This window comes from Chelon labrosus (assembly GCF_963514085.1).
Source record: "Chelon labrosus genome assembly, chromosome: 10".
Classification (NCBI taxonomy): Eukaryota; Metazoa; Chordata; class Actinopteri; order Mugiliformes; family Mugilidae; genus Chelon; species Chelon labrosus.
The window spans coordinates 938219-962862 of NC_140360.1; the positions used below are offsets into that span (position 1 = coordinate 938219).

At 42.2% G+C, this 24644-nt stretch overlaps 1 protein-coding gene across 1 annotated transcript; it reads right to left on the bottom strand.

Annotated features, from left to right (window-relative positions):
* Positions 1–572: 572 nt before the first annotated feature.
* LOC311494994 (NLR family CARD domain-containing protein 3-like) lies at positions 573–24108 on the bottom strand (the record flags this gene model as incomplete). The annotated part of the gene is made up of 6 exons (XM_084554277.1): positions 573–3128; positions 3813–3986; positions 7216–7389; positions 7624–7797; positions 20449–20622; positions 22265–24108. Coding segments are annotated over 6 exons (2559 nt in total), but the record flags the coding sequence as incomplete, so codon positions are not given.
* Between the last annotated feature and the right edge of the window lie 536 nt (positions 24109–24644).

A 24644-nucleotide genomic window follows, 5' to 3' on the forward strand; every position in this document is an offset into this window, starting at 1 on the left:
ATTCCACTTCTAAAAGACTCCAGAGGAAACACTGATCACGCTGCACTGTTGGACGGATCTAAAACAGAAACAAAATCATCTGACAACTATTTCAATGAGACATGATGAGTTCACCTTCTGCTTCATCGTACTGGTCTACCTTTGTTGGAAACGTTTGTTGGAATAAATGTGGACTTTTACCACATTAGTTTAGTTTAACCAATAAGATCAAAATGATCCACAGATTTTACACGACTAATATTAATATACAAAGGCTGAAGAGAGACATGGATGTAAACTGGACATTTTGTGGAGATCTCAGGGAAACACTGACTCACTGATCTTGGTCATGTGAGCTTCCAACATTTCTCTGCAGCAGACTGTCACATTACATTATTGATTGGTTATATTCTGGTTTAGTTTTATGGTGGAGAAATGTACTACTTGGATTGATAGACTTTGACAAAAATCTCTCCTCACAATTCTATGTGATCAGTTTGCTTGTTATTTTAACCAAACTTTATATTCATCGATCAAAGTGTTTAAAAAAGAAACTAAAAATCCTTGAACTAACAGCAAATGTCAAACTATACAACTCTTCAATATCTGACAGCACTAACCAAAAGGCAACTTATGATTTATTTAAACTTTACAATATTTACATGTAGTTATTTACTTCTCTACTGCACTCTGTTGTTGTAATACCACATACGTTATCCTCCATTGTGATACTGTTGTACACACACAGAACAATTGTCTCATTGTTGTCTAGATGTACTTGTTTGAATAAAGCTTTAAAAAAAATAAAGAATTCTAAACACAGAAGTAAACCAAGTCAACTTAAAAAAAAAAAAAAATTGCTAGGATTGATGGCAGGAAAATTTATATATATATAAAAAACTACCTGATGGAAGCCTTGATAAGAGTTTTGTGTAAAAACAAACAAACAAAAAGAGTTAGCATAGCACCACATCATACCACTTTAACCCTACGGTGCCGTCTAAATGCAGCATGTTGCAGTGAGCACAGAAAACGTCTTCTTCTACTGTTTTGAACTGAAATGCAATTAAATGCATTTTTCCAGACATTAGAAGAGTTTGAGCTCACAATATTCATGTCTGAGTCTATTATTTGATTCAGTCGTCCACTAAAATCCTTTTAAATTGAAAACTGTTGCTTTTTGGGGCAAAAATTGTTATGAGATTAAAATGTGATTAATTCAGATGAATCAATTACAAAGCCTCTAATTAGATTTTTTTTAATCAAGTCCCACCTCTAATATATACACTATATTACCAAAAGTATTCGCTCACCCATTCAAATGATCAGAATCAGGTGTTCTAATCACTTGGCCTGGCCCCAGGTGTATAAATTCAAGCACTCAGGCATGCAGACTGTGAAACAAGACATTTGTGAAAGAATGGGCCGCTCTCAGGAGCTCAGTAAATTCCAGCGTGGAACTGTCATAGGATGCCACTTGTGCAACAAATCCAGTCGTGAAATTTCCTCGCTCCTAAATATTCCACAGTCAACTGTCAGCTCTATTATAACAAAATGGAAGCGTTTGGGAAAAACAGCAACTCAGCCACGAAGTGGTAGGCCACGTAAAGTGACGGAGAGGGGTCAGCGGATGCTGAAGCGCATAGTGCAAAGAGGTCGCCGACTTTCTGCACAGTCAATTGCTACAGAGCTACAAACTTCATGTGACCTTCAGATTAGCCCAAGTACAGTACGCAGAGAGCTTCATGGAATGGGTTTCCATGGCCGAGCAGCTGCAGCCAAGCCACACATCACCAAGTGCAATGCAAGGCGTCGGATGCAATGGTGTAAAGCACGCCGCCACTGGCCTCTAGAGCAGTGGAGACGCGTTCTCTGGAGTGATGAATCACGCTTTACCATCTGGCAATCTGATGGACGAGTCTGGGTTTGGAGGTTGCCAGGAGAACGGTACATTTCAGATTGCATTGTGCCAACTGTGAAATTTGGTGGAGGAGGAATTATGGTATGGGGTTGTTTTTCAGGAGCTGGGCTTGGCCCCTTAGTTCCAGTGAAAGGAACATTGAATGCTTCAGGATACCAAAACATTTTGGACAATTCCATGCTCCCAACTTTGTGGGAACAGTTTGGAGCGGGCCCCTTCCTCTTCCAACATGACTGTGCACCAGTGCACAAAGCAAGGTCCATAAAGACGTGGATGACAGAGTCTGGTGTGGATGAACTTGACTGGCCTGCACAGAGTCCTGACCTGAACCCGATAGAACACCTTTGGGATGAATTAGAGCGGAGACTGAGAGCCAGGCCTTCTCGACCAACATCAGTGTGTGACCTCACCAATGCGCTTTTGGAAGAATGGTCAAAAATTCCTATAAACACTCTCCTCAACCTTGTGGACAGTCTTCCCAGAAGAGTTGAAGCTGTAATAGCTGCAAAAGGTGGACCGACATCATATTGAATTCTATGAGTTAGGAATGGGATGGCACTTCAGTTCATAGAATGAGTAAAGGCAGGTGAGCGAATACTTTTGGTAATATAGTGTATGATCATCTGCAGTGGTGTATCTGTGGATGTAACTGAAGAAGACTCATTCCAGCTCCAGCATGGATCTGATGGAGTCTCTGGTCTGACTGTGAGCTTTACAGTCGACAGCTTCATGTTTTATCTTCAGCTGCTTTTAAATCATCTTTTAGTCTCTAAACTCACCTGTTCCTACAGTTCACCACCAGTTCTACAAACAGGAAACACTCACCAACCAATAACCAATGACAGATAAAGCAGCTGCTGCTACCTCCAACACAATAAATATGTGGATGAAACAGGAGTAAAAACATCTGGAATCTACTGTTTCTACAGAGACGAGAGAAGACATGGAACAAACATCTACACAACAACAGGAAGGACTGTTGATGCTGGCAGGTTGACATGTGTCTGAATCATTCATGAGGGACTGGACTTGATTTGTTGGAGCTCTGTGAAGAGTTGAAGTGCAGCTCTGTTAATGGTCTTAAATGGAGACCATGTGGATGAAGCTCTCCTCTCCACCTCCCAGTAACATGGTCCAGTCAGAGTCTGCTTCAACCTCTGGATCATCAGGACACAGCTCATCCTCTCACAACACACACCATCCTGTTTACTACCGTGAGTTCCTCCACCTGTAGAGAGGAGGAGAAAGAAGAGAGGAGGTGAAGGAGTGTTTCCAGAGTCTCCCTTCATCATCACATCCAGTAGAAAGAGCAGCAGGGACTTCAGTCCTGTTCAGAGCAGCAGTGGAGCAGCTGTGGAGCTCAGCCAGCTTCCTTTCAGCTTCATGTTAACGTGTTGGAGTGAACACACACAGACCTGCAGAGACTTTTAGCATCAAGTCTGTTTCCTCTGCAGATTTGACTAATAAACTGCTGAGAGTCCTGAACGCTTCATTACTGCACCAAGACTTTAGTGATGGATTTACTGCTGCTCCATTTAAACAAAGATCAGCTGACTAATAATCATGGAGGCTGTCATTGAAGAGATCTGATCAAACTAATGACATCTCTATACATCTTGGAAGGCTGTCAGCTGGAATCCAGCTTTATTTCCTGGACACATCAACACAACAACAACAGTCGTCTTCACATCAACTCAAACACATGATCACAACAAGCTTCTGGCTCATCTGATTGGCTGACTGTTGTCTCTCTCTCTGTCTTTCTGTCCAATCCTGAAGCCTGTCTCCATTCTCCTCTCACAGCTTCACTGAGAAGCTGCAGGTTTACAGGAAACACTGGATCTTTGATACTAACTGTGTTTAGGACAATACTGATGAAAGCAGCATGGACTGACTGGAACCCTCTACTCACTCCAGAGTCTCCAGTTTATAGTCTGGACTCTTCACAAGATCAAGAAGCTGCTTCACATCTGAATCCTTCAGGTTGTTGTCTCTCAGGTTCAGATGTTTCAGATGGGACGGGTTGGACTTCAGAGCTGAGACCAGAGAATCACAGCTGATCTCTGACAAACTGCAGTCCCTCAACCTGAATAAAGAATAAAAGATTAAATGATTGATGATCAATCAGATGTGTTGAGGTTTTAAATGTGTCCTCATCAATGTGTGTGTTGATGTGTGTCCCCTCCCACTATAGCATTACAGACACAGACTGACAAAACATTAGGGACTCTCAGACCATTACATCACTACAGTAGGGAGGCAGAACACCCCATGACCCCTCTCTGACTGGGTTTAGGTCAGGTGACTGTGGAGGCCAGGTCATCTGGTGCAGCTCCATCACTCTCCTTCTTGGTCAAATAGCCCTTACACAGCCTGGAGGTGTGTTTGGAGTCATTGTCCTGTGTCCTGGTTCAGTGTGCCTTCAGTTTTGAATAAATCCCCAACAGTGTCACCATCAAAGCCGCCCCACACCATCACACCTCCTCTTCCATGCTTCACGGTTGGAACCATTCATATAGAGACCATCTGTTTACCTTTTCTGTGTCGCACAAAGACACAGCAGCTGGAACCAAAGATCTCAAATCTGAAAGCACAGATTTCCACTGGTCTAATGTCCATTCCTTGTGTTTCTTGGCACAAACAAATCTCTTCTGCTTGTTGTTTTACCTTAGTGGTGGTTTTCTAGCAGCTGTTTGACCATAAAGGCCTGATTGGTGCAGTCTCCTCTGAACAGTTGATGTAGAGATGTGTCTGCTACTAGAACTCTGTGTGCCATTGATCTGGGCTCTAATCTGAGGTGATGTTAACTTGTGATTTCTGAGGCTGGTGACTGGATGAACTTATCCTCAGCAGCAGAGGTGACTCTTGGTCTTCCTTTCCTGGGGCGGTTTTTGTAAAGTTTTTGTAATTTTCTGGACTAACTGACCTTCAGTTCTTAAAGTTCTTAAAGTAAAAAGGAGTAGGAATAAGAAAACTTATGATACCGGCCCCTTTGTATAGTTTAAATTACATTTAATTGACTAATTGACATTTAATTGACTACAAAAATAATCGTTTGTTGCAGCCCAACATTAAAAGCAATGAAAATGATCATTAAAACTACCAGAACAATCAACATATACCTTCCAAAGGATGGTATGATGACACTAATACCAAGGCTTGGTGATGAGGGACTTTTAAGACTTTGGCTGGGCTCTACGTCTGCTTTAAGGTAAACGAGATTGTGTCCCACCATCTCTTTTAATAAAAGGCGTCCAGCCTTATAACTGTGCAGGTACTGATGCATCTCAGGGCTTTTTAGATTCTTCATTGCCTCCCCGACGCGGCAGAGTTAAGTAGCTAACTATGCCACTGTATGTTATTTTAGGCCACTTCATGTCATCCTCCCACCCCTCTATATTATTAGGCAGCGGGACTGTAATGTCGCCTTGTTTGAGCTGTGACAGCTGGTGTTCCCACATGGTTTACGTCTCATAGTAGTCGGAGAAAGTGGATTAGCGCTGACAGGTAGCATGTAAAAACGCCGCTTCCGGTTCGTACTGGAAGTCTCATCCATAATTCACGCAAGGGCTCATGGAATAAGGTGGATAGCGTAACATTGTTTTTGGACGGTAAAAAGTGCAGGGGACCAAAACATCCTTTGGAAAAAGTGCAGGGGACATGTCCCCTGTGCCCCCTGGGGCTCCCCTGTGGCTTCAGTGGTATGCTAACTCTTTTAGTTTGCACAATTTGCACAAAAACTCATCAGTCCCAGCAACGTGCTTTCATCTGATGCCTCCATTCTGGTAGCCATTAGCCACATAGACATAGACATATATACATATATATTATACACTCACCGGCCACTTTATTAGGTACACCTTGCTAGTACCGGGTTGGACCCCCTTTTGCCTTCAGAACTGCTTTAATCCTTCGTGGCATAGATTCAACAAGGTACTGGAAACATTCCACAGAGAGTTTGGTCCATATTGACATGATAGCATCACGCAGTTGCTGCAGATTTGTCGGCTGCAACTCCATGATGCGAATCTCCCGTTCCACCACATCCCAAAGGTGCTCTATTGGATTGAGATCTGGTGACTGTGGAGGCCATTTGAGTACAGTGAACTCATAGTCATGTTCAAGAAACCAGTCTGAGATGATTTGCGCTTTATGACATGGCGCGTTATCCTGCTGGAAGTAGCCATCAGAAGATGGGTACACTGTGGTCATAAAGGGATGGACATGGTCAGCAACAATACTCAGGTAGGCTGTGGCGTTGACACGATGCTCAATTGGTACTAATGGGCCCAAAGTGTGCCAAGAAAATATCCCCCACACCATTACACCACCACCACCAGCCTGAACCGTTGATGCAAGGCAGGATGGATCCATGCTTTCATGTTATTGACGCCAAATTCTGACCTTACCATCCGAATGTCGCAGCAGAAATCGAGACTCATCAGACCAGGCAACGTTTTTCCAATCTTCTATTGTCCAATTTTGGTGAGCTCTGTAAACCCTAGAGATGGTTGTGCGTGAAAATCCCAGTAGATCAGCAGTTTCTGAAATACTCAGACCAGCCCGTCTGGCACCAACAACCATGCCACGTTCAAAGTCACTTAAATCACCTTTCTTCCCCATTCGGATGCTCGGTTTGAACTGCAGCAGATCGTCTTGACCATGTCTACATGCCTAAATGCACTGAGTTGCTGCCATGTGATTGGCTGATTAGAAATTTAAGTTAATGAGCAGTTGGACAGGTGTACCTAATAAAGTGGCCGGTGAGTGTATACATGTCTATGGTTAGCAGAGCTCTGACGTGTGCATCAGTATAATCGGTGTACCAGGAAATCGTGCCCTGATAAAAGTTCCACGATGTTTGAAATGAAAACTGTGATTAGAGACAAGAGACGATTAATAACGTCACTCGCCACCAAGTGGTCAGGAGTGTGAACTGCAATCTGTCAAAATGACAGATGGCCTTCAGATTTTTCTGTCACAGTTTTAAAAAACCAGTCAATGACAGAAAATGTTCAGCTAACGCGACCCCTGGTTATATGTAGATAGTGCCATAAACAAGATACAGCCAAGGGTGGAAGCACTACAAATCTTTTTCACCACCTAAAACAGTGGCACAAACTGCAGTACGAAGAGTGTGTGAAACTGAACGCTGCAGAAGCCCCAGTCGTAAGCCATCCACAACCTGAAAAAGCTCCATATGAGGATATATATCGTATATCGATATTCACCCTAAATATATCAGGATATGACTTTTGGTCCATATCGTCCAGCCCTAATATCAGATCTACAGCAGTAACAGACAGTGAACTCACATCAGAGTCTCCAGTCTACAGTCTGGACTCTCCAGAAAACCACACAGCTGCTTCACTCCTGAATCCTTTAGGTTGTTGTTACTCAGGTCCAGATGCTTCAGATGGGAGGGGTTGGACTTCAGAGCTGAGACCAGAGAATCACAGCTGATCTCTGACAAACTGCAGTTCATCAATCTGAATAAAGAATAAAAGATGAAATGATTGATGATCAATCAGATTTGTTGAGGTTTTAAATGTGTCCTCATCAATGTGTGTGTTGACCAGGAATGAATCTCAACATTATAGTTATTTAAATGAGTTTGTATTTGTCTTCATTTTGAGGAACAATAAAGTTTTATTTAAAATAAATTAGATTCAGTTGGTGATTAAACATATCAGATCTACAACAGTAACAGACAGTGAACTCACTCCAGAGTCTCCAGTCTACACTCTGGACTCTCCAGAAAACCACACAGCTGCTTCACTCCTGAATCCTTCAGGTTGTTGTATCTCAGATCAAGATGTTTCAGATGGGAGGGGTTGGACTTCAGAGCTGAGACCAGAGAATCACAGCTGATCTCTGACAAACTGCACCAATACAATCTGAAAAAAGAATAAAAGATGAAATGATTGATGATCAATCAGATGTGTTGAGGTCTGAAATGTGTCCTGATCAATGAGCTGTTCTCTAAAATGAGTAGAGTGACTTTGTCCTTGTGTTATTGTGGATCTTCATCATGTCAGCCTTCTACAGACATCATCCAAACGTCAGCACAACATTCAGACAACTATTCATGTCAACACAGATCAATAAGATGCTGCTGACCTCATTACAGGATCAATATCTCCTCCTCACACATGTTGGACTACAAACTGTTGATTAGTTCTTTGATTCCAGGACCTTCTTCTTCCTGGATTTGGCGTCTCAGGAGGTTTGTGTCATTCAAATGTTAAAGGACAAGTTGACATGTTCAAGTGTGTCTTCCAACAACAGTCACATGTCATATGGACATTACAGAGTTCTTCAGATTCCTGCTGTCCACACTGACTGTGAAGTGGTCTCTTCCTAACACAACTCCACTGTTCAGCTGACACTAATATGAAGCTTCAGCAGTCTGACTGACACTAATCAAAGTTCCTCTTTGAGTTCCTGTCCCTCCACTGCAGCTCAGCAGGAAACACTGTGGAAACACAAAGATACTGACTGGATGTGCTGAAGAACAAGATGAGTTGAAGATCAACTTTACAATCATTCATCCACACAACAACACTGTGGATGTTGTCCTCCATCTTGTCTCATTGGAGTCAGACTAGAAGGGGATGTCTCCACAGACAGTATGGACAGAAAGAATGATTAGTGACACCAAGAACTCTGTTAATGATAGGGGTGTAACGGTCCACACAAGTCACGGTTCGGTCCAACAGGAAAAAAGAAACAAAAACTCACACATGTAGGAAACTAGCTTTATTCATTGATTTTGAACAGACACCAATAGAGTGAAAAAACTAAAAACCACCTCCTGTTCTAAAAGTAAAAACTAGAATAAAACATCCAACAAATGCATTAGGAGGGTTCTCATACCATTCATTCATTTTGTTCATACAGAGGAAAAGAAAAAGCACAATTTCTTGTAGGGATAAACTGAGGCAGTCAGGTAGCAACTGGCAACTTTGGCAACTTCATTAGAAGAAACTAACTCAACTAACTTGTTGCACACACGTTTTTTTTCCTCGCACCAGTGACAGACATATCGGGGTGATGCCGTCTTATGTGCGTTAGCATGTTTGATGTGTTTCCAGCGACGTACCGCACCTCCGCCAAACATCGTCGGCAGACGGTCTTTGTCCGGTCCACCACTCGCGTGCCATCACCGTTATGTTGCACCGGGAAACCAAAGTGTTCCCACACTGGTGATTTAAATGAAGTTGATCCAGTCCGAGTCTGTGATGAAAGGGCGAGGCTGAAGGTAATGGCCCAATATGGAAGCAGACAGGTGAAAGAAAGATGGAGTCTCCACAGGCAACCCGCCTGAGACGACGTCCGACCGACAACTTGTCCCGGTACCAGCAGTGTTCCAGATAAATCCTCACGGTCCCGTGTAGAAACAGCAAGGCTTAGGGGCCGTCCATACAGAAACGCAAAAACGCCGAAACGCAGAAGTTTTGCATCGTTTTGGCCGATCGTCCACATGTATCCTGTAAACGTATTGCCCTAAAACGCACTTTTCTGAAAACGGGTCCCAGGGTGGAGAAATTTGCAAACGCACCTCTTGCGTTTCTGTGTAGACAGAGGAAAACGGGGAAAATGATGATGTCATCGCCACACCCCCGAGCAGCCTTCCACCTCCCGCAAGACGTCTCATAACAACATCAACAACAATGGCGGACTCCATGCTAGTTTTCATGCTGAAGAAGATATTGAGCCTATTAGGGTTAATAGGGCAACATATCATGCTCCTGTGCCACCACGCTGAGCAAAAAAGGCGATTTGTAAACAGCGCTCAAGATTTGTGCGCATGCTCCGCCTCTTCCTCTCTGTTTTTGATGAATTTCTGAAACTGAAACAGCTCCACCTATAGGCCTGGAATATGAAGTAGCGTTTTCGGTCGAGCTGAAACGGATCTGTGTGGACGCAGATATTTCTTGAAACGATGCCCTCGAAAACGGAGAGGGAAAAGATCGTTTTCGTACGTGTGAACGTGGCCTCAGCCACAGAGTTAGCTGCTTTAGCTACGCAGCGGCTAATGCTCCATTCACTTAGCTAGCGAATGCTAATGACGCTCAGAAGCTAGCGAAACGTGCACAACTACAAAGAAACTTGGAGCAGAAATGTCTCTAGTTGTCCACAATCAGGCGTAGCTCAGCTATCCAGGTCCAGAATGTGGAGCAGACAGTCCTCTAGATACTGAAACTACCACTTTATCTCATTAAATTACATTACTGCCAGGTGACTCGTCGGTGCTCGTTCCGATCGTCTCTCGTTAGATTTAATAATGCACTTCTGTGTCTTTTAAAACTTATTTATTACATTTTTAACCCATTCATCAAACTATTTTAACCTTCATGAAATGTTATTTTAACACTTTTAATAACAGTTTGAACTAAAACATATGTAACCCAGGTCTCATGTAGTTAAATATAAAGCTAGAGTGGTTAATACTATGAGACTGGGCCTGGGCTCCTTGTAGAAAGATACAACTATTTTATATGTCACTTTTATAACGTATGTAACTCTAATAATATAGGTTACTTTAATAAATGACCACAACTCTACTTTAAATGCAATAATCCTCCTCCTCAGGTATTTATTTACAAAATGAAATAAAATGTAAAGGTTTTGATTGTCCAGTAAAAGTAAAATGCAATATGTAAATAAAGAGGTTTTCAAAATAAAATTCACAGGTTCTCTTGGTTTCACACCTTTCCTTTAACTTCAAGAACAAACTGTAAGATACTCTTAAAACTAACTCTGATCCCTTTAGGATCTTCAAGTCACCTTTAAAACAGTGTGCTTTAATTCACAACTCTAAACTCAATATTAACCTGTGGCCCACACACATTCATTTATAAAACACACTCTATTAATGAGATTTTAACCGTTGCAGGCCTGTTGATGAAGCTTGTGTGCGGTGGGGCCTGAACACTAGAACTATAACCCTAACCCTTTACACTAGAACAGTTAGATATAGAACAAGATACAAGCAGACGCATCATATTCACCTCTTCAGGTCACACAGAAGTTTATATCAGGACCAACGAGTAGTCAACCTCCACCACTAAACTTAAATGCTCCCCACACCACCATGCCTCCGTCTTAGCTCTCTGGTCCATAGCGTCTGTCTCACTTGTTGCATGCTCACTACACATCACACTAACCTGCACCATTAGTCCCTCACTTACACAACTCATTTACTCTGATGGGCTCGTGACTTTGATAACCAATGACAACACAGGAATGAAATGATTGACGTATGACAGCTAACAGGTTAGGTTACACACGTAAACACTACTTTTTATCTCTTATCTTCTCACATCACAGATATTTTATAATAATAATAATAATAATAATAATAATAATAATAAATTTTATTTATAATGCACTTTATATCAAAGAACTAAAATACTTTTATGTATTTATTCTTTTAACTGTAAATAGTCTAATTTATTAAACTGTACATATTTTTAACCATTTTAATATTATGAACTTCCTCTTTTAAACATCATGAACTTTCAGTACAACATTAAATTATGCTATATTAATTTTTCTTATGCACTGTAACCTCAATGATTTATACAGGGCTACACATACATATTTACTCTCTATTTATTATTCATTACTATTTTTGTGGGTCGGGATTTCAGCAGGGTTACATGAACTTAAGTAAAAGTACGGATACTTGAGTAAAAAACTACTCTGGTAAAAGTAAAAGTACTGATTCAACTCTTTTACTCAAGTAAAAGTCAGAAAGTACAGGCTCTGAAATGTACTTAAGTAAAAGTAAAAATGATTTTGCCATTAATGAAACAATTCATCTGTTGATAATTTTACAAAATGAAAAAGGTTCTATCAGAATAATCTAGACTGACCTGACCAGAGGTCCTGCATGAGCATCTGGAATATTTTTAAAACTTTTTTAACCAAAAATAGAAAAAAAAAATCTACATTCAAAATGGGTTTACAGCATGTGACTTTGTTAAATGAAATAATTGTATTAATGAAAATAAAGACAGAGGCTATATGAAGATATGTACAATAGCCAAAGTAGTTCATTGCCTTCTGTCTCCTGGCACCGTCAGTGGTACGGATAAAGAACAAAACTGATCATTTAGGTCTCATCAAGTAAGGCCAAAATGGCTTCCATGCTTTCTCATATAAAGTTGGTGCACTCCATCTGCTAAGGTGAATCTGTTCCATCCTAGAAACAAAAACCTTTTCATGGAGCCACCTCTTAAAGCAAGGCGCTGATGGAGACTTCCAATGAAGTAAAATCAGTTCTTTGGCTGCTACCGTGCCCGTTTTGAGAACCTGCTCACAGTGGGAAGGGAGGGTTGATATCCTTGCAGAAGAACCAAAGACAGCCAGGTTACAGTCCGGTTGAATATTTATTTTATATTGCCTAGAGAACCAGTTAAATATGTTGCTCCAAAGGTTGTCCAGTGCTGGGCAGTACCAGAACAAATGTGAGAGTGAACCTTCAGCTCTGTTACATCTATGACACATGGAAGACACTGATCCACATATTCTATTAAGTTTAGTTTTGGAATAATGCAGTCTATGTATGACTTTAAACTGGATGAAGTGATATCTGGAGTTTATAGAACACTTCTGTACATTGGATTAGTTGTTTTAAAAAAAATGTAATGGCAAATAAACAGGGAGGTTTTGAAAGAGATACAAGAACCTTGGAAGTGCAACAATTTTAATGGCATTAATGCAGCCAATCATTGAGAGAGGGAGCAACTTCCAGTTTCTAATACTGGCTTTAAATTTATCCACCATGTCCAAAGAATTCAATTTCAGTAAAAGTTTGGGGTTTCTGGAGATCTTAAGGCCAAGATAATTAATATGAGTAGTAGCTCATTTAAATGGCAAAGATTTCAAGAAAGTAGGACACATGTTAGTCAATGGCATGAACTCACACTTGTCCCAGTTAACTGTGTCCCAGACAATCTACTAAATGATTTTCTATAATCCAGGAGGTTGGGAACTGAGACCATTGGGTCTGATAAAAAAAAATCAATAAATTATCAGCATACAGATTAACAAGGCTTTCAGCATCATCAAACTTTACACCATGAATACCTGGGTGACCTCTTATACCTATAGCAAGTGGTTCCAAGGTGATATCAGAAAGAAGAGGAGAAAGAGGGTCGTCCTGCCTCACACCCCGCTGTAACTCAAAGGGCTGAGATGTGTCTGAATTAGTGAGAATAGAAGATACTAGTTTAAGGTCAATTATTTTCACACATTCAATCAAATTTTCTCCAAATCCAAATTGCTTCAGTGTCTTCAGCATGTACGGCCATTCGATCTGATCAAATGCCTTCTGGGCGTCAAGAGATAAAACAGCAGCCTGTGTACTTTTCACTACCACTGAGTATATCGTATTTAAAAGCAGACGGACATTACCAAAAGAAAACCAACCTGGGATAAATCCAGTCTGATTAGTTTGTACAATGGTGGAAATATGCCTTCCTTATGTCGTAGCCAAGACTTTAGTTATTATTTTCAGATCACAGTTTAAGAGAGCAACTGGTCTGTAACTTGCAGGGTCCAACGCTTCCCTTCCCCCTTTCAAAGGGAAGCAGATATGTGCCTTATATAATCAACTGGGGAGGGTCTTACTTCTCATAGAATCGTTCACCATCCTCAGCATCAGTGGAACTATTTTGTCATGAGATGATTTATAAAATTCACAACCAAAGCCATCTGGGCCGGATGTTTTTCCAGAGGGGAAGGCTCAAATCAAATGCCTTTCAGAAGAAATCAGGATTATCAATATTTGGGTCGTAGATATTAAGTATCGTTATCAGAAGGGAGTTTATGTTCCCAGATATCATCAAATACCTTCCATATGGGTCTGCTGTCATACACTTACTTAGGAAATCCAACTTGCTCTCAACCTGCGCTGCTCATTTACACCAATAGTAAGTAAGTAAATTTAATTTATAAAGCACATTTAAACACAGCATAAACTGACCAAAGTGCTGTACAGGGGATAACAAGGATTAAAACAAATAATACAGAAAACACATTAGACCATTAGTCATAAAAACATAATTAAAAGGAACCACAGAAAATAAGCAGGAGTACAGGATTAGGGAACAAGGAAGGCCAGGGAGTAGAAGTGAGTTTTTAGCCTGGATTTGAAGGCAGAAATGGAGGGGGCAGATCTAATATCCAGGGGGAGCTGGTTCCACAAACGTGGAGCAGCAACTTCAAAAGCCCTATCACCCCTTTGTTTGAGCCGAGAACGCGGCGCATGGAGAAGCCCTTTACCTGAGGATCTCAGGGACCTTTGCACTGAGTAGGGCTGTACAAGATTGGTGATGTAGGTTGGGGCCTGCCCATTTAGTGCCTTAAAAACAAATAAATTCCTAAAGAAAAATTACGTCTGGTTTTATGACTTGAGATGCGAGAAGACGCGACCCCTTTTAATGACATGACCAAACCCCTTAACATTCAATGAGACCAATGTAAATTTATGGTTTATACTGCCATGTGTTAAGTCATCAGATACTGACATTATCTCCGTAATAAAAGCTGGTATCCTCTCAAACGTGCACAAAATCTAATAAAACAAGACACATGAAGAACATACATTGTAACCTGATGTAACACACTCAAACAAACCTATGAACCTGAACATGTCCCCAACCCACCCACAAGTACTTCCCCAAACGAAGCCCGGACATCCCCTCATGCTCAGGACCGCTACACGCACGGCCTGAGACCAGCCTTCAAACCTTTAGCTCACTATTAAAGTCCTAATAATTAACTTAGCCCAGTTCTGCTGCCAGACATAATTGACCTAAGTCAGAAAAAACAAACTGACAGTCTCTCAACTTCTTAAACACAGTTATCTGGGAAATGTAGTGTAGTAGGTTTGAAAACGCTATCTATTTAGTTTTGTATGTAAACAGGCACCCCCCTTATTTTTTTGATAATAATTGAACTATTCTAACATTGATTTTATACATTTAGATTTACATAGAGGTAATACACATTTACGCCATAGGTGGTGCTATAGTACTGCTGTGGATTCATTAGGGAGACTCTAGCTATCTAGCTTTGCTCATGCGCAGCTCAGAATAAAACAGCTTCAGGCATGAGCAAGACTAGCCTGGCTGACGCGACTGCACATCTCAATGAGATGCTGGTCTGGAAACTACGTGTTCATTTTCTCGTATTTGAGGCGTGGTTTTACAAATGCCTAGGGCCGTTTATTGGGCGCTACGAATGTCTATCAAATGCGCCTGGTAATTCCCATGCTGCCTTGTGCGCGATTCATAGCCAATCGTATCAGTTATACCAAATGACGTATGTAGAGCGACAGAAATTCGACGAGGAAGAAGAAGAACCTTTACTGTCCATGAAAAGACGATGGCGTTTAATGATTATTGCCGTTTGTGCAAAGTAAATATGAGGGTAGAAGGCATATACGGTCACTCAGCAGACCTATTGTATCCAAAAAAACACAGAGTCTATTAATGGCGAGACCACCACAACGACTGGGGTCTCGCTAAGCCCCATAGCCTTAGCCACCAACGGGGCTAGCTGGTAAATAAGGCTTTTGCCAAAGCCTGTTGGTAGCAGAGCAAACACATCCTTCTTGGCAATGAAGTCTTTCAACGCCAAACGTTGCTCTTTTTTTAAATAAACTTGCGTTCTAAGCTACTTAAAACACTGTCTGCGGCTGCATCGAACGGTAACGTTAGGTCCGCTGCCATGTTGGATTAACACACTACAAGCTTCGGTGTTGCGCATAGACGTCGTCATCATCTTGTTGCCCCCCCCCCCCCGGTCTGTGATTGGTTCCCTATCTCAGGCGCAAATATGGGCGATGGTTTCCAGACTGCTTTTGCAGCGAGAATGAAATCGCGCGCAAAGCAGTATGGGAACACCCAGGGTAGAGCAAGACGCTAATTTTGGTCCTCTCTCTAATTATTCACAGGTAAATGGTAAAACATATTTTTCTGAATTGAGTATGGTTCAATATCTAATGTGAAAGCTTCGAAAGTGTTGAGTAATGCCGTGACATGATTTAGAGACACAAAGTATTGCTCGTTTTGTAGTTAATTGTCCCGATGTGTATCGGCGAGCTGAATTGTTTTATGAACTTCCGTTTGCACTGTAGCATTCATTATGTTCATGTTTCCAGCGTGATGCCGCCATTTGTTAAACGCTGTTCTTAAAGGAGCACGCACAGGTGTGTGTGTGTGTGTGTGTGTGTGTGTGTGTGGGTGTGCGTGTGTGTGTGTGAGAGAGAGATAGAGAGAATGATCATAACCTGTCGGGTGATTGTAGAAATGTTTTGTTTGTATGATGCTAGTGTAAGATGAGTTAAGCAGGATTGTATGTGGAATTTATGTGCAGTTGTTACCTCGGCAGAATGCTTTACTCTTTATTATTAGCCTGGTTACACTGTGTTCAATATTTTGGTCATGAGTTTACATTCACTATTCAAAGAGTTAAGAAAGAATGTGATTGTGAATTGTTGATAACTGTATCAGAATAAAACAGCTTCAGGCATGAGCAAGACGCTAACTTTGGTCCTCTCTCTAATTATTCACAGATTCACTTCACCTTACAACCTATTTTATGTGTACATCGGTTACGCAGCGCTTCCTAGCCTGTGTAACCCTTGCTGCCAGTTCAGATTTCCCCTAGGTCTGGCACTGGTAACAGTAGCATGGAAATAGTCTGATTGGCCCTCTGTATAAGTGTATACGCCAAGGAACCTCAGCAATCTGAAGATAAGTTCGTTAAGACAGTGTTAATAAAAGCCATAGCCTCACTCGGTGTTTTATCTGAAGCCTCGCTGGGAAAAGTAGGCTGTGCTCCACCTTCAGCTCCCGCAGCATCCCCAGGGCCTCGGTGTATCCACGCCGCTGGCGCATCACCTCGGGCGTGTAGTCCGGGAAAACAAGCACCTTGTTGCCTTTGTACTCCAGTTGTCGTTCCCTCCGGAGGCGAAGTATGAGCTCCTTCTCCCGGTAGAAGTGGACCCTGGTGATGATGGCTTAGCGAGGCTCAGCTCCAGTTGTGGGCGGCGGCCGCAGGGTCCGGTGCGCCCGGTCGATAACCACTGGTGACCCAAAGTTGTCTTTGCTGAAAAGCTTCGTAATTAATGCCTCGATGAATTCTGTTGGTTTACCCCCTCTTCATGCTCAGGAATGCCGATAATCTTAATATTGTTGTGACGGGACCGGCCTTCAAGGTCATCCATTTTGAACTTGAGCGCGTTGTTCTCGTCCTTCAGGCCAGAGACCGTCTTCTCCAAGCAGGTTATGTGGTTCTCATGATCCAGAACTCACTCTTCCACCGTTTCAACCTTCTCCAGTAGTTCTCTTTGAGAGGTCTGCACCACCTCTAGTGTTTGCTCTAATTTATCAAACCTGGTGTTGATATGTTCAAGGATTAGCATTAGCATTAGCAGAAGCTGAGGAAGGTCCAGGCCACTCGATGTTTTTAGGCGACTTCTTCAGCATGTCGTTGGATAAACATACCTGGTTAAGCCCCAAGTGTTCACAGTTTTCCCAGAGGCTGATGAAATTATGTATAAGACTGTCAAAAAGCACATCTACTCCATGAGCTTCTCACCAGCGCCCCCGGTTTTTAAACCGAGAGCTAGACAGGCAAGACGAACTCCTACGTTTAAATAACATAATGAAAATATCTTCTTGACAACTTATTATGGATCTGGGAACAAACCCAAATAAGCAACTACACTCTAGAAACAAGCCCAAAAAAAAACTGACTACCAATATTTGTAAGAGACTTTACAGGAAAACAAGCCCAAAGTCACTTATAATAAGCTGACTTGACGACGCTGTCAACAGGCTGCCTGTTCAACCCAGTAGAAGAAGAACACAGGAACACAGGTGTAGAGCTGACAAATTGTAGACAAATTGTATATCCGGACGTGCGCCTTAATCGGGACAAGTGTGCTATGACTTTTCTAAACGATTCTTCCAACGGGGCGAGAATAATCGGGCAAAAAGCCCATTGAAATAAATGGAGAAGCCCGCAAAAAGCGGCAACATTCCAAAATCTCCTCCTTCGCTTTGTCCAGTGATTACTCGGCCGTGCTTCAGAGTAGAAAATTGCTTAGAAGTTTGTACGAGGCACGGGAAGTGTAGCTTTCTTTTCCTGAAAACGGCGTTTGGATACCTGTTACGGTTTGGTCAGGGTTGCAGTTTACGTTTTGGTGAAATTTTGGAAAAATCTGAAAAAATCATTGTTTATAATGGATCCCTATGGCCGCACTCTAAGTCTCACTCTCGCTTCAGAGTTTCGTCGAAATTCTGAAAAAAAAAGGTTCAATCTCACCAGGGGGCCACAGTTTTTGAGGTACAGAGATAAAAATTACATAAAAACGTAGGGATTTTTGTTGGCTTTCAGATGGTGTGGGTTTTATTTGTGTGGGACGTACGGTTTGGGCTGCAGGCTCCTCCGAGCGAGGAGTGCGCCGACCAGTTTTCGAATTTTTCTCCATGTGTGTGTATGTGAAAAGCGAGGGGGATTTTTCGACGATTTTTCGTGTCGCATATTTTTTTCTAAAACAACTACGGCCACAATTTTCGCAGTAGGCGCGTGGGATCAACACTAAATTGTAGAGAACCCTTGGCTGACGCTCACAATGTGTTCGTTTTCTCGATAGGACTTGTAGTTTTTGATTTATGAGCATTTGTTCAGAGGGCAAATCCTAGGTAACACTGATGATTACCTCTGGTATTATTTTACCTCTGGTGATCATCAGTGTTGTGGTTAGAGTACTCTAGTTACTTTTTTTGTGTAACTTGCAACGTAACGCATTAGTTGCGTGCGTTAAGTAATCAGTAACTTCGTTATTTTTTTAAAAGTAATACGTTACTTTAAGAATTTCTCCGGATAAGGAACGAAAAATTCCGACTACAGCTGCTTTCTGTCAGACAGTACTGAGCCACTTGTGGATGTGTCAGCGGAGGAGCAGAGCTGTGATGATGCGTCTGTGACCTGCTGACCTACGTTACCTGTGTGTGTGTGTGTGTGAGTGTTGATGGCAGAGAGGACAGCTTTTAAATCCTGGAAGTTCCCACATTATTTTCAGTTCATCAACGAAAGGGACAAAAACAACATTACGGTAAAATGCTCACTCTGCGTTGGTGAAAAGCTTTTGTCCATGGCAAAAAATTAAAATTCCACTTCCTATTTGAAAAACCATCTTTTCTCCAAGCACCACTCTATCACCCTGGTAGCTCACCCGTGGAGAGGCTTTTCAGCCTCAGGAGTCTCGTTCTTACTCCTAAGAGAAGTCGACTGTCAGACAGACGTTTCTAAAATCTTCTTCTGCTACGTTTTAATCACTACTTTGAAGAGTAAATGTAAGTGGACGATGGTAAAGTGAATTTAGGCTTGTGACACTTGAATAGTATTTTCATAGTTCAGCTATTAGGCTATTTGTCATTTGCCTGTGTGCCAGTGAGCGATTTTATTGTTTGTGTTATTCGGCCTGTTATCATTTTTGTTTGACAGAGAATCTGCTACCTGTTTACCTCAGATGTGTTTACTTAAAGGTGCAGTAGGAAAGTCTTATAAAACTAACTTTCTGTCATATTTGCTGAAACTGACCCTATGTTCAAGTATAATTGCATGAAGCAGGTCATTTTAAAAAACACTGGGCTCCTCTGGCCCCACCTGGAGCCTGTAGCACGATTTGCAAGACATCCAACGCTCCACATTCAGATGCACCAATCAGGCCCAGGGGTGTATCTAACAGAGTGTCAATCACTGCTCATGCACACGCATTTCATAGCACTTCTGAATTTTGATCATATGTTCTAACTGATCAAAAAATAATTCATGAATAAAACGCTATGTGGCATATTGCTGACTGTCTTTCCTGGTATTGTTCTCCTGCAGAGTTAATCTGGTTGGATGACTGACGTTATTCATTGTCAGGACTTCTCTGTGCATTTAAAGGAGGCTGTGTGTCTGTGTTGCTGAGTTGCAGCATGTGTGAGGCGCTGCAAACGGCTTTTAATGTTTGGTAACGCACGAGTACTCTAACACGTTACTTTTATTCATAGGTAACGCTGTAACGTAACGGATTACTTTTAATTGATGGTAACGTAGTAACCTAACTAATTACTTTTCATAGTAACTATACCCAACACTGGTGATCACATTATCACTTCCTGCTCAACCACAGGAACAAGCTGTTACAGCTGATGAATGAATGAATGAATGAACACTTCTACTTTACCAGTTATGGGCTCATTGTATTGATGTAGACACAACAGCAAAAAAGTCTCTCTCTCCAGAGGAGCAGCTCAGCTACTAAGGGCAAACGGGCTGTTTCCTGAGCAACAATAGCCCGTACCTGTGCACGTCTGATGACTGAGGAGATACCTGCTGATGTTCAGGAACATGATGCTCCTTCATTTCAACTCTTTGAGCTCCTTTTCTATCTGACAGTCCTGACAAGAGAACTCATCTAAACTGGATCTCCATTCTTCAGAAGCCTGAGAAGAAAATAAATGAAAACTCACATCAGAGTCTCCAGTTTACAGTTTGGACTCTCCAGTCCAGCAGACAGATGCTTCACTCCTGAATCCTCCAGGTTGTTGTCACTCAGGTCCAGATGTTTCAGATGGGAGGGGTTGGACTTCAGAGCTGAGGCCACGACTTCACAGTGACTCTCTGAGAGTCCACAGTTATAAAGTCTGTCATGAGACAAATAAATAAAATCTGTTATAATGGAAGAAGACATTTCCATGAACATGATGGGTTTGATGAGTGGACAGTTGGACATCCTGTTGGACATGTTGTCTCCACATCAGTGGTTCGGCTCATCTTCTCTGACTGTTTGACAGGAAACAATCATTCTCATCATCTCTCTCAGACCTTTGTTTAGTTGAATGTGCAGATGAACAGAATAAAACAGAAACCTGTCCTGCTGAACTTAAAACTGTATAAATTAATATAAAACAATAGAAAGCAGAACATTCCTCTTGTAATAGTGCAATAAGAAAAGTGCAAACAGAAAGTGTGAGGAAAAGTTGTTGCTTTGTTGTCTTCTGGTATCTTCTTCACAAGCAACAGTACCTCGACCAATGAGATGAGAGGGATTCCTGCTGTCAGCTCATTGGTCACAGAGCAGGAGACGGCCTGGGAATAAGTTTACCGTAAATGTTCATATAAAGCGTCCTGTTATTCATTCATTCCATTGACATTTTACACTATTTTGGATTCTCACGGTAATACGGGACAAAGTGCGTCCTGTTTCAGCTCAATACGGGACGCGTACTTTTGTTTCTAAATACGGGACGATTCCGTTTTTAAAGGGACGGTTGGCAACCCTAATCTGATCCCATCATGAGGACATCTGGATGAGACAAACATCTGGACTGTCTTCACTGTCTAATGGACTCTGGATCTTTTGACTGAGTTCAGCTCAGTGAACAGTTCCAGTTGGAAAGATGATCTCTGCTGTCGACCTGCTGCCGTCAGCTTCAGTCCACAAGTCTTTAGTCCAACGCAAATGAAAGCCATCACTTGACAACCTCAGACCTGGACATCATTCAGTATGAACATGGTGAAATATTTCCATGTGGAGGACACAGGACTGGCTCAACTTTAGTTGTTCAGCACAAACACAATGAACAAACAATCAGGTTGAATTCTTCTCACCATCAAGTCATCACAAAGATGTTCTCAGGGTTTTATCTGTCAAACTAAACTCTGACCTTTGTGTGTTTCACATCTCTTTAACAAGTCAGACTTCTACCGTTCTGCTCTTATATATTCAGACCTCTGAGCATTTCCTGCTTCAACTCTTCTCTACAGCAACAAGACAGGAAACAAATAGAAAGAAAGACGTAAAAACAAGACCATGTGACTCGACTTCTCTCCTTAAAATCAAATGTTGAACTCAGTCAATAAAATGCTCCATTGATGGGTCAGTCTCTGTGTGGGATGATCAGTAGTTTACTGTGGCTCATGTTGATCTTAACAAGCTTTAGATAGATGTTGATGTGGAGCCACTTCACTGACTTCAGGATTATTCTGTACTCTAGAAACAGCCTTCAATATCCTCTCATCATTGTAACGTGAGGCCTCAGAGGCTGCTTCAGCTAAACTAACTTACTGATGGAGAGAATAATAAGACAGAGAAATAGAAAGAACAGAGTCAATAACTAGAAGAACAGCTTTAAACAGCTGGAGAACATCTGGGACTAAATACAACTGACTGTGATGTTTGCAGTGAACAAGTGGAACACTGTTTGAAGAAGAATGAGAACGTCTGAAGAACTAAACTACTAATCTCCACTGATTGATTCTGTTAATGATCACATCAGGACTCACTTAGCCTTTCTGCAGTTCCTCACAGCTGGGATCAGTCTCCATCTTCCCTCATTTGATGTGTTGTACTGATACAGGTTCAACTCATCCAGAACCTCCTCTGACATCTGCAGCATGTACGCCAGAGCTGAGCAGTGGATCTCAGAGAGTTGCTTCTTTGATTTGTTCTCTGACTTCAGGAACTCTTGGATCTCCTGATGAACTGAGAGGTCGTTCATCTCCATCAGACAGTGGAAGATGTTGATGCTTCTGTCAGGAGAGATTTTATCAGTGTTCATCTTCTTCAGGTTGTTGATGGTTCTCTGGATGATTTCTGGACTGTTCACTGTCTGACCCAGCAGACCTCCTAAGAGTCTCTGGTTGGACTCCAGAGAGAGGCCATGAAGGAAGCGAACTAACAGGTCCAGGTGACCATTTTTACTCTCCAGGGATTTAATCATGACTCTGTTCAGAAATTCATCCAGAGGTGAGTTATTGTAGTTTCTTCCCAGGAAGTCCTTCAGCACCTCCGTCTTCCTGTTGGTGTAACAGTGGATCATGTAGACTGCAGCCAGAAACTCCTGAACGCTCAGATGGACGAAGCAGAACACCTTGTCCTGGTACAGTCCTCTCTCCTCTTTAAAGATCTGTGTGAACACTCCTGAGTACACTGAGGCTGCTCTGATATCGATGCCACACTCTGTCAGGTCTGATTCATAGAAGATCAGGTTTCCTTTCAGCAGCTGATCAAAAGCCAGTTTTCCCAGAGACTCAATCATCTTCCTGCTCTCTGGACTCCAGTGTGGATCTGTCTCAGCTCCTCCATCATACTTGACCTTCTTCACTTTGGTCTGAACCACCAGGAAGTGGATGTACATCTCAGTCAGGGTCTTGGGCAGCTCTCCTCCCTCTCTCGTTTCCAACATATCCTCCAGCACTGCAGCAGTGATCCAGCAGAAGACTGGGATGTGACACATGATGTGGAGGCTTCGTGATGTCTTGATGTGGGAGATGATCCTGCTGGCCTCCTTCTTATCTCTGAATCTCTTCCTGAAGTACTCCTCTCTCTGGGGGTCAGTGAACCCTCTGACCTCTGTCACCATGTCAACACACTCAGGAGGGATCTGATTGGCTGCTGCAGGTCGTGTGGTTATCCAGAGGCGAGCAGAGGGAAGCAGTTTCCCCCTGATGAGGTTTGTCAGCAGCACATCCACTGAGGTGGACTCTGTAACATCAGTCAGGATCTCAGTGTTGTGGAAGTCCAGAGGAAGTCGACACTCATCCAGACCGTCAAAGATGAACACAACCTGGAACTCTTCAAAGCTGCAGATTCCTGCTTCTTTGGTTTCAGTAAAGAAGTGATGAACAAGTTCCACCAAGCTGAACTTTCTCTCTTTCAACACATTCAGCTCTCTGAAAGTCAATGGAAATATGAAGAGGATGTCCTGGTTGGCTTTGTCTTCAGCCCAGTCCAGAGTGAACTTCTGTGTTAAGACTGTTTTCCCAATGCCAGCCACTCCCTTTGTCATCACTCTTCTGATTGGTCCATGTCTTCCAGGTGAGGCTTTAAAGAGGTCTTCTTGTCTGATGCTTGTTTCTGGTCTGTGTGGTTTCCTGGATGCTGTTTCAATCTGTCTGACCTCATGTTCATCATTGACCTCTGCAGTCCCTCCCTCTGTGATGTAGAGCTCTGTGTAGATCTCATTCAGAAGGGTTGAGTTTCCTGCTTTAGCAATCCCCTCAAACACACACTGGAACTTCTCCTTCAGAGCAGATTTAACTTTACGTCCACAAACTGCAGCTTCAAGTCCTGAATGAAGAAACAACAAATAAGATGAATGAATAAACTCTCCAGTAAATATTCCAACATGTCATTGCTCTAAAGAATGAGTGTGTGAATATATCTTGGTTCATCTCTGGAGACATTAGTAAATGTCCCATTTCTCCAGCAGCTTCAATGTTTAGAGAAATCCTCTTACTGCTCTGCAGACAGTCAGCCAGCTCCTCCTGCTTCATTCTCCTCAGGAAGTTCATTGTGATCTTCACAAATAAATCTCTGCTGCTCCTCGTCTGCTCTTCATCCTCACCATCCAACACCTCCTCATCCTCCCACTGACTCTCTGAGCATTCTGGGTAAGCTGGACTCAGAACCTTCTGGATCTTCTTCAGCTGGTTCTTCACAAAAGTGATGATGTTGTCCTCCAGCAGCTGAAACAGAATACCATATGAATGACACAAGCAGACTGAAATCATGGAGACAAACATCAGATCCATGTTGGACACACTGACAATCCACTGGTCTACAAAGTGCAGCATGGAGATGATGGAAAGTAGTTGTTGTACATGTACAGACCAGAAAGATGGAGTCCAGCTGTGTCTGATGCTGCTGGGCAGACTGACCACT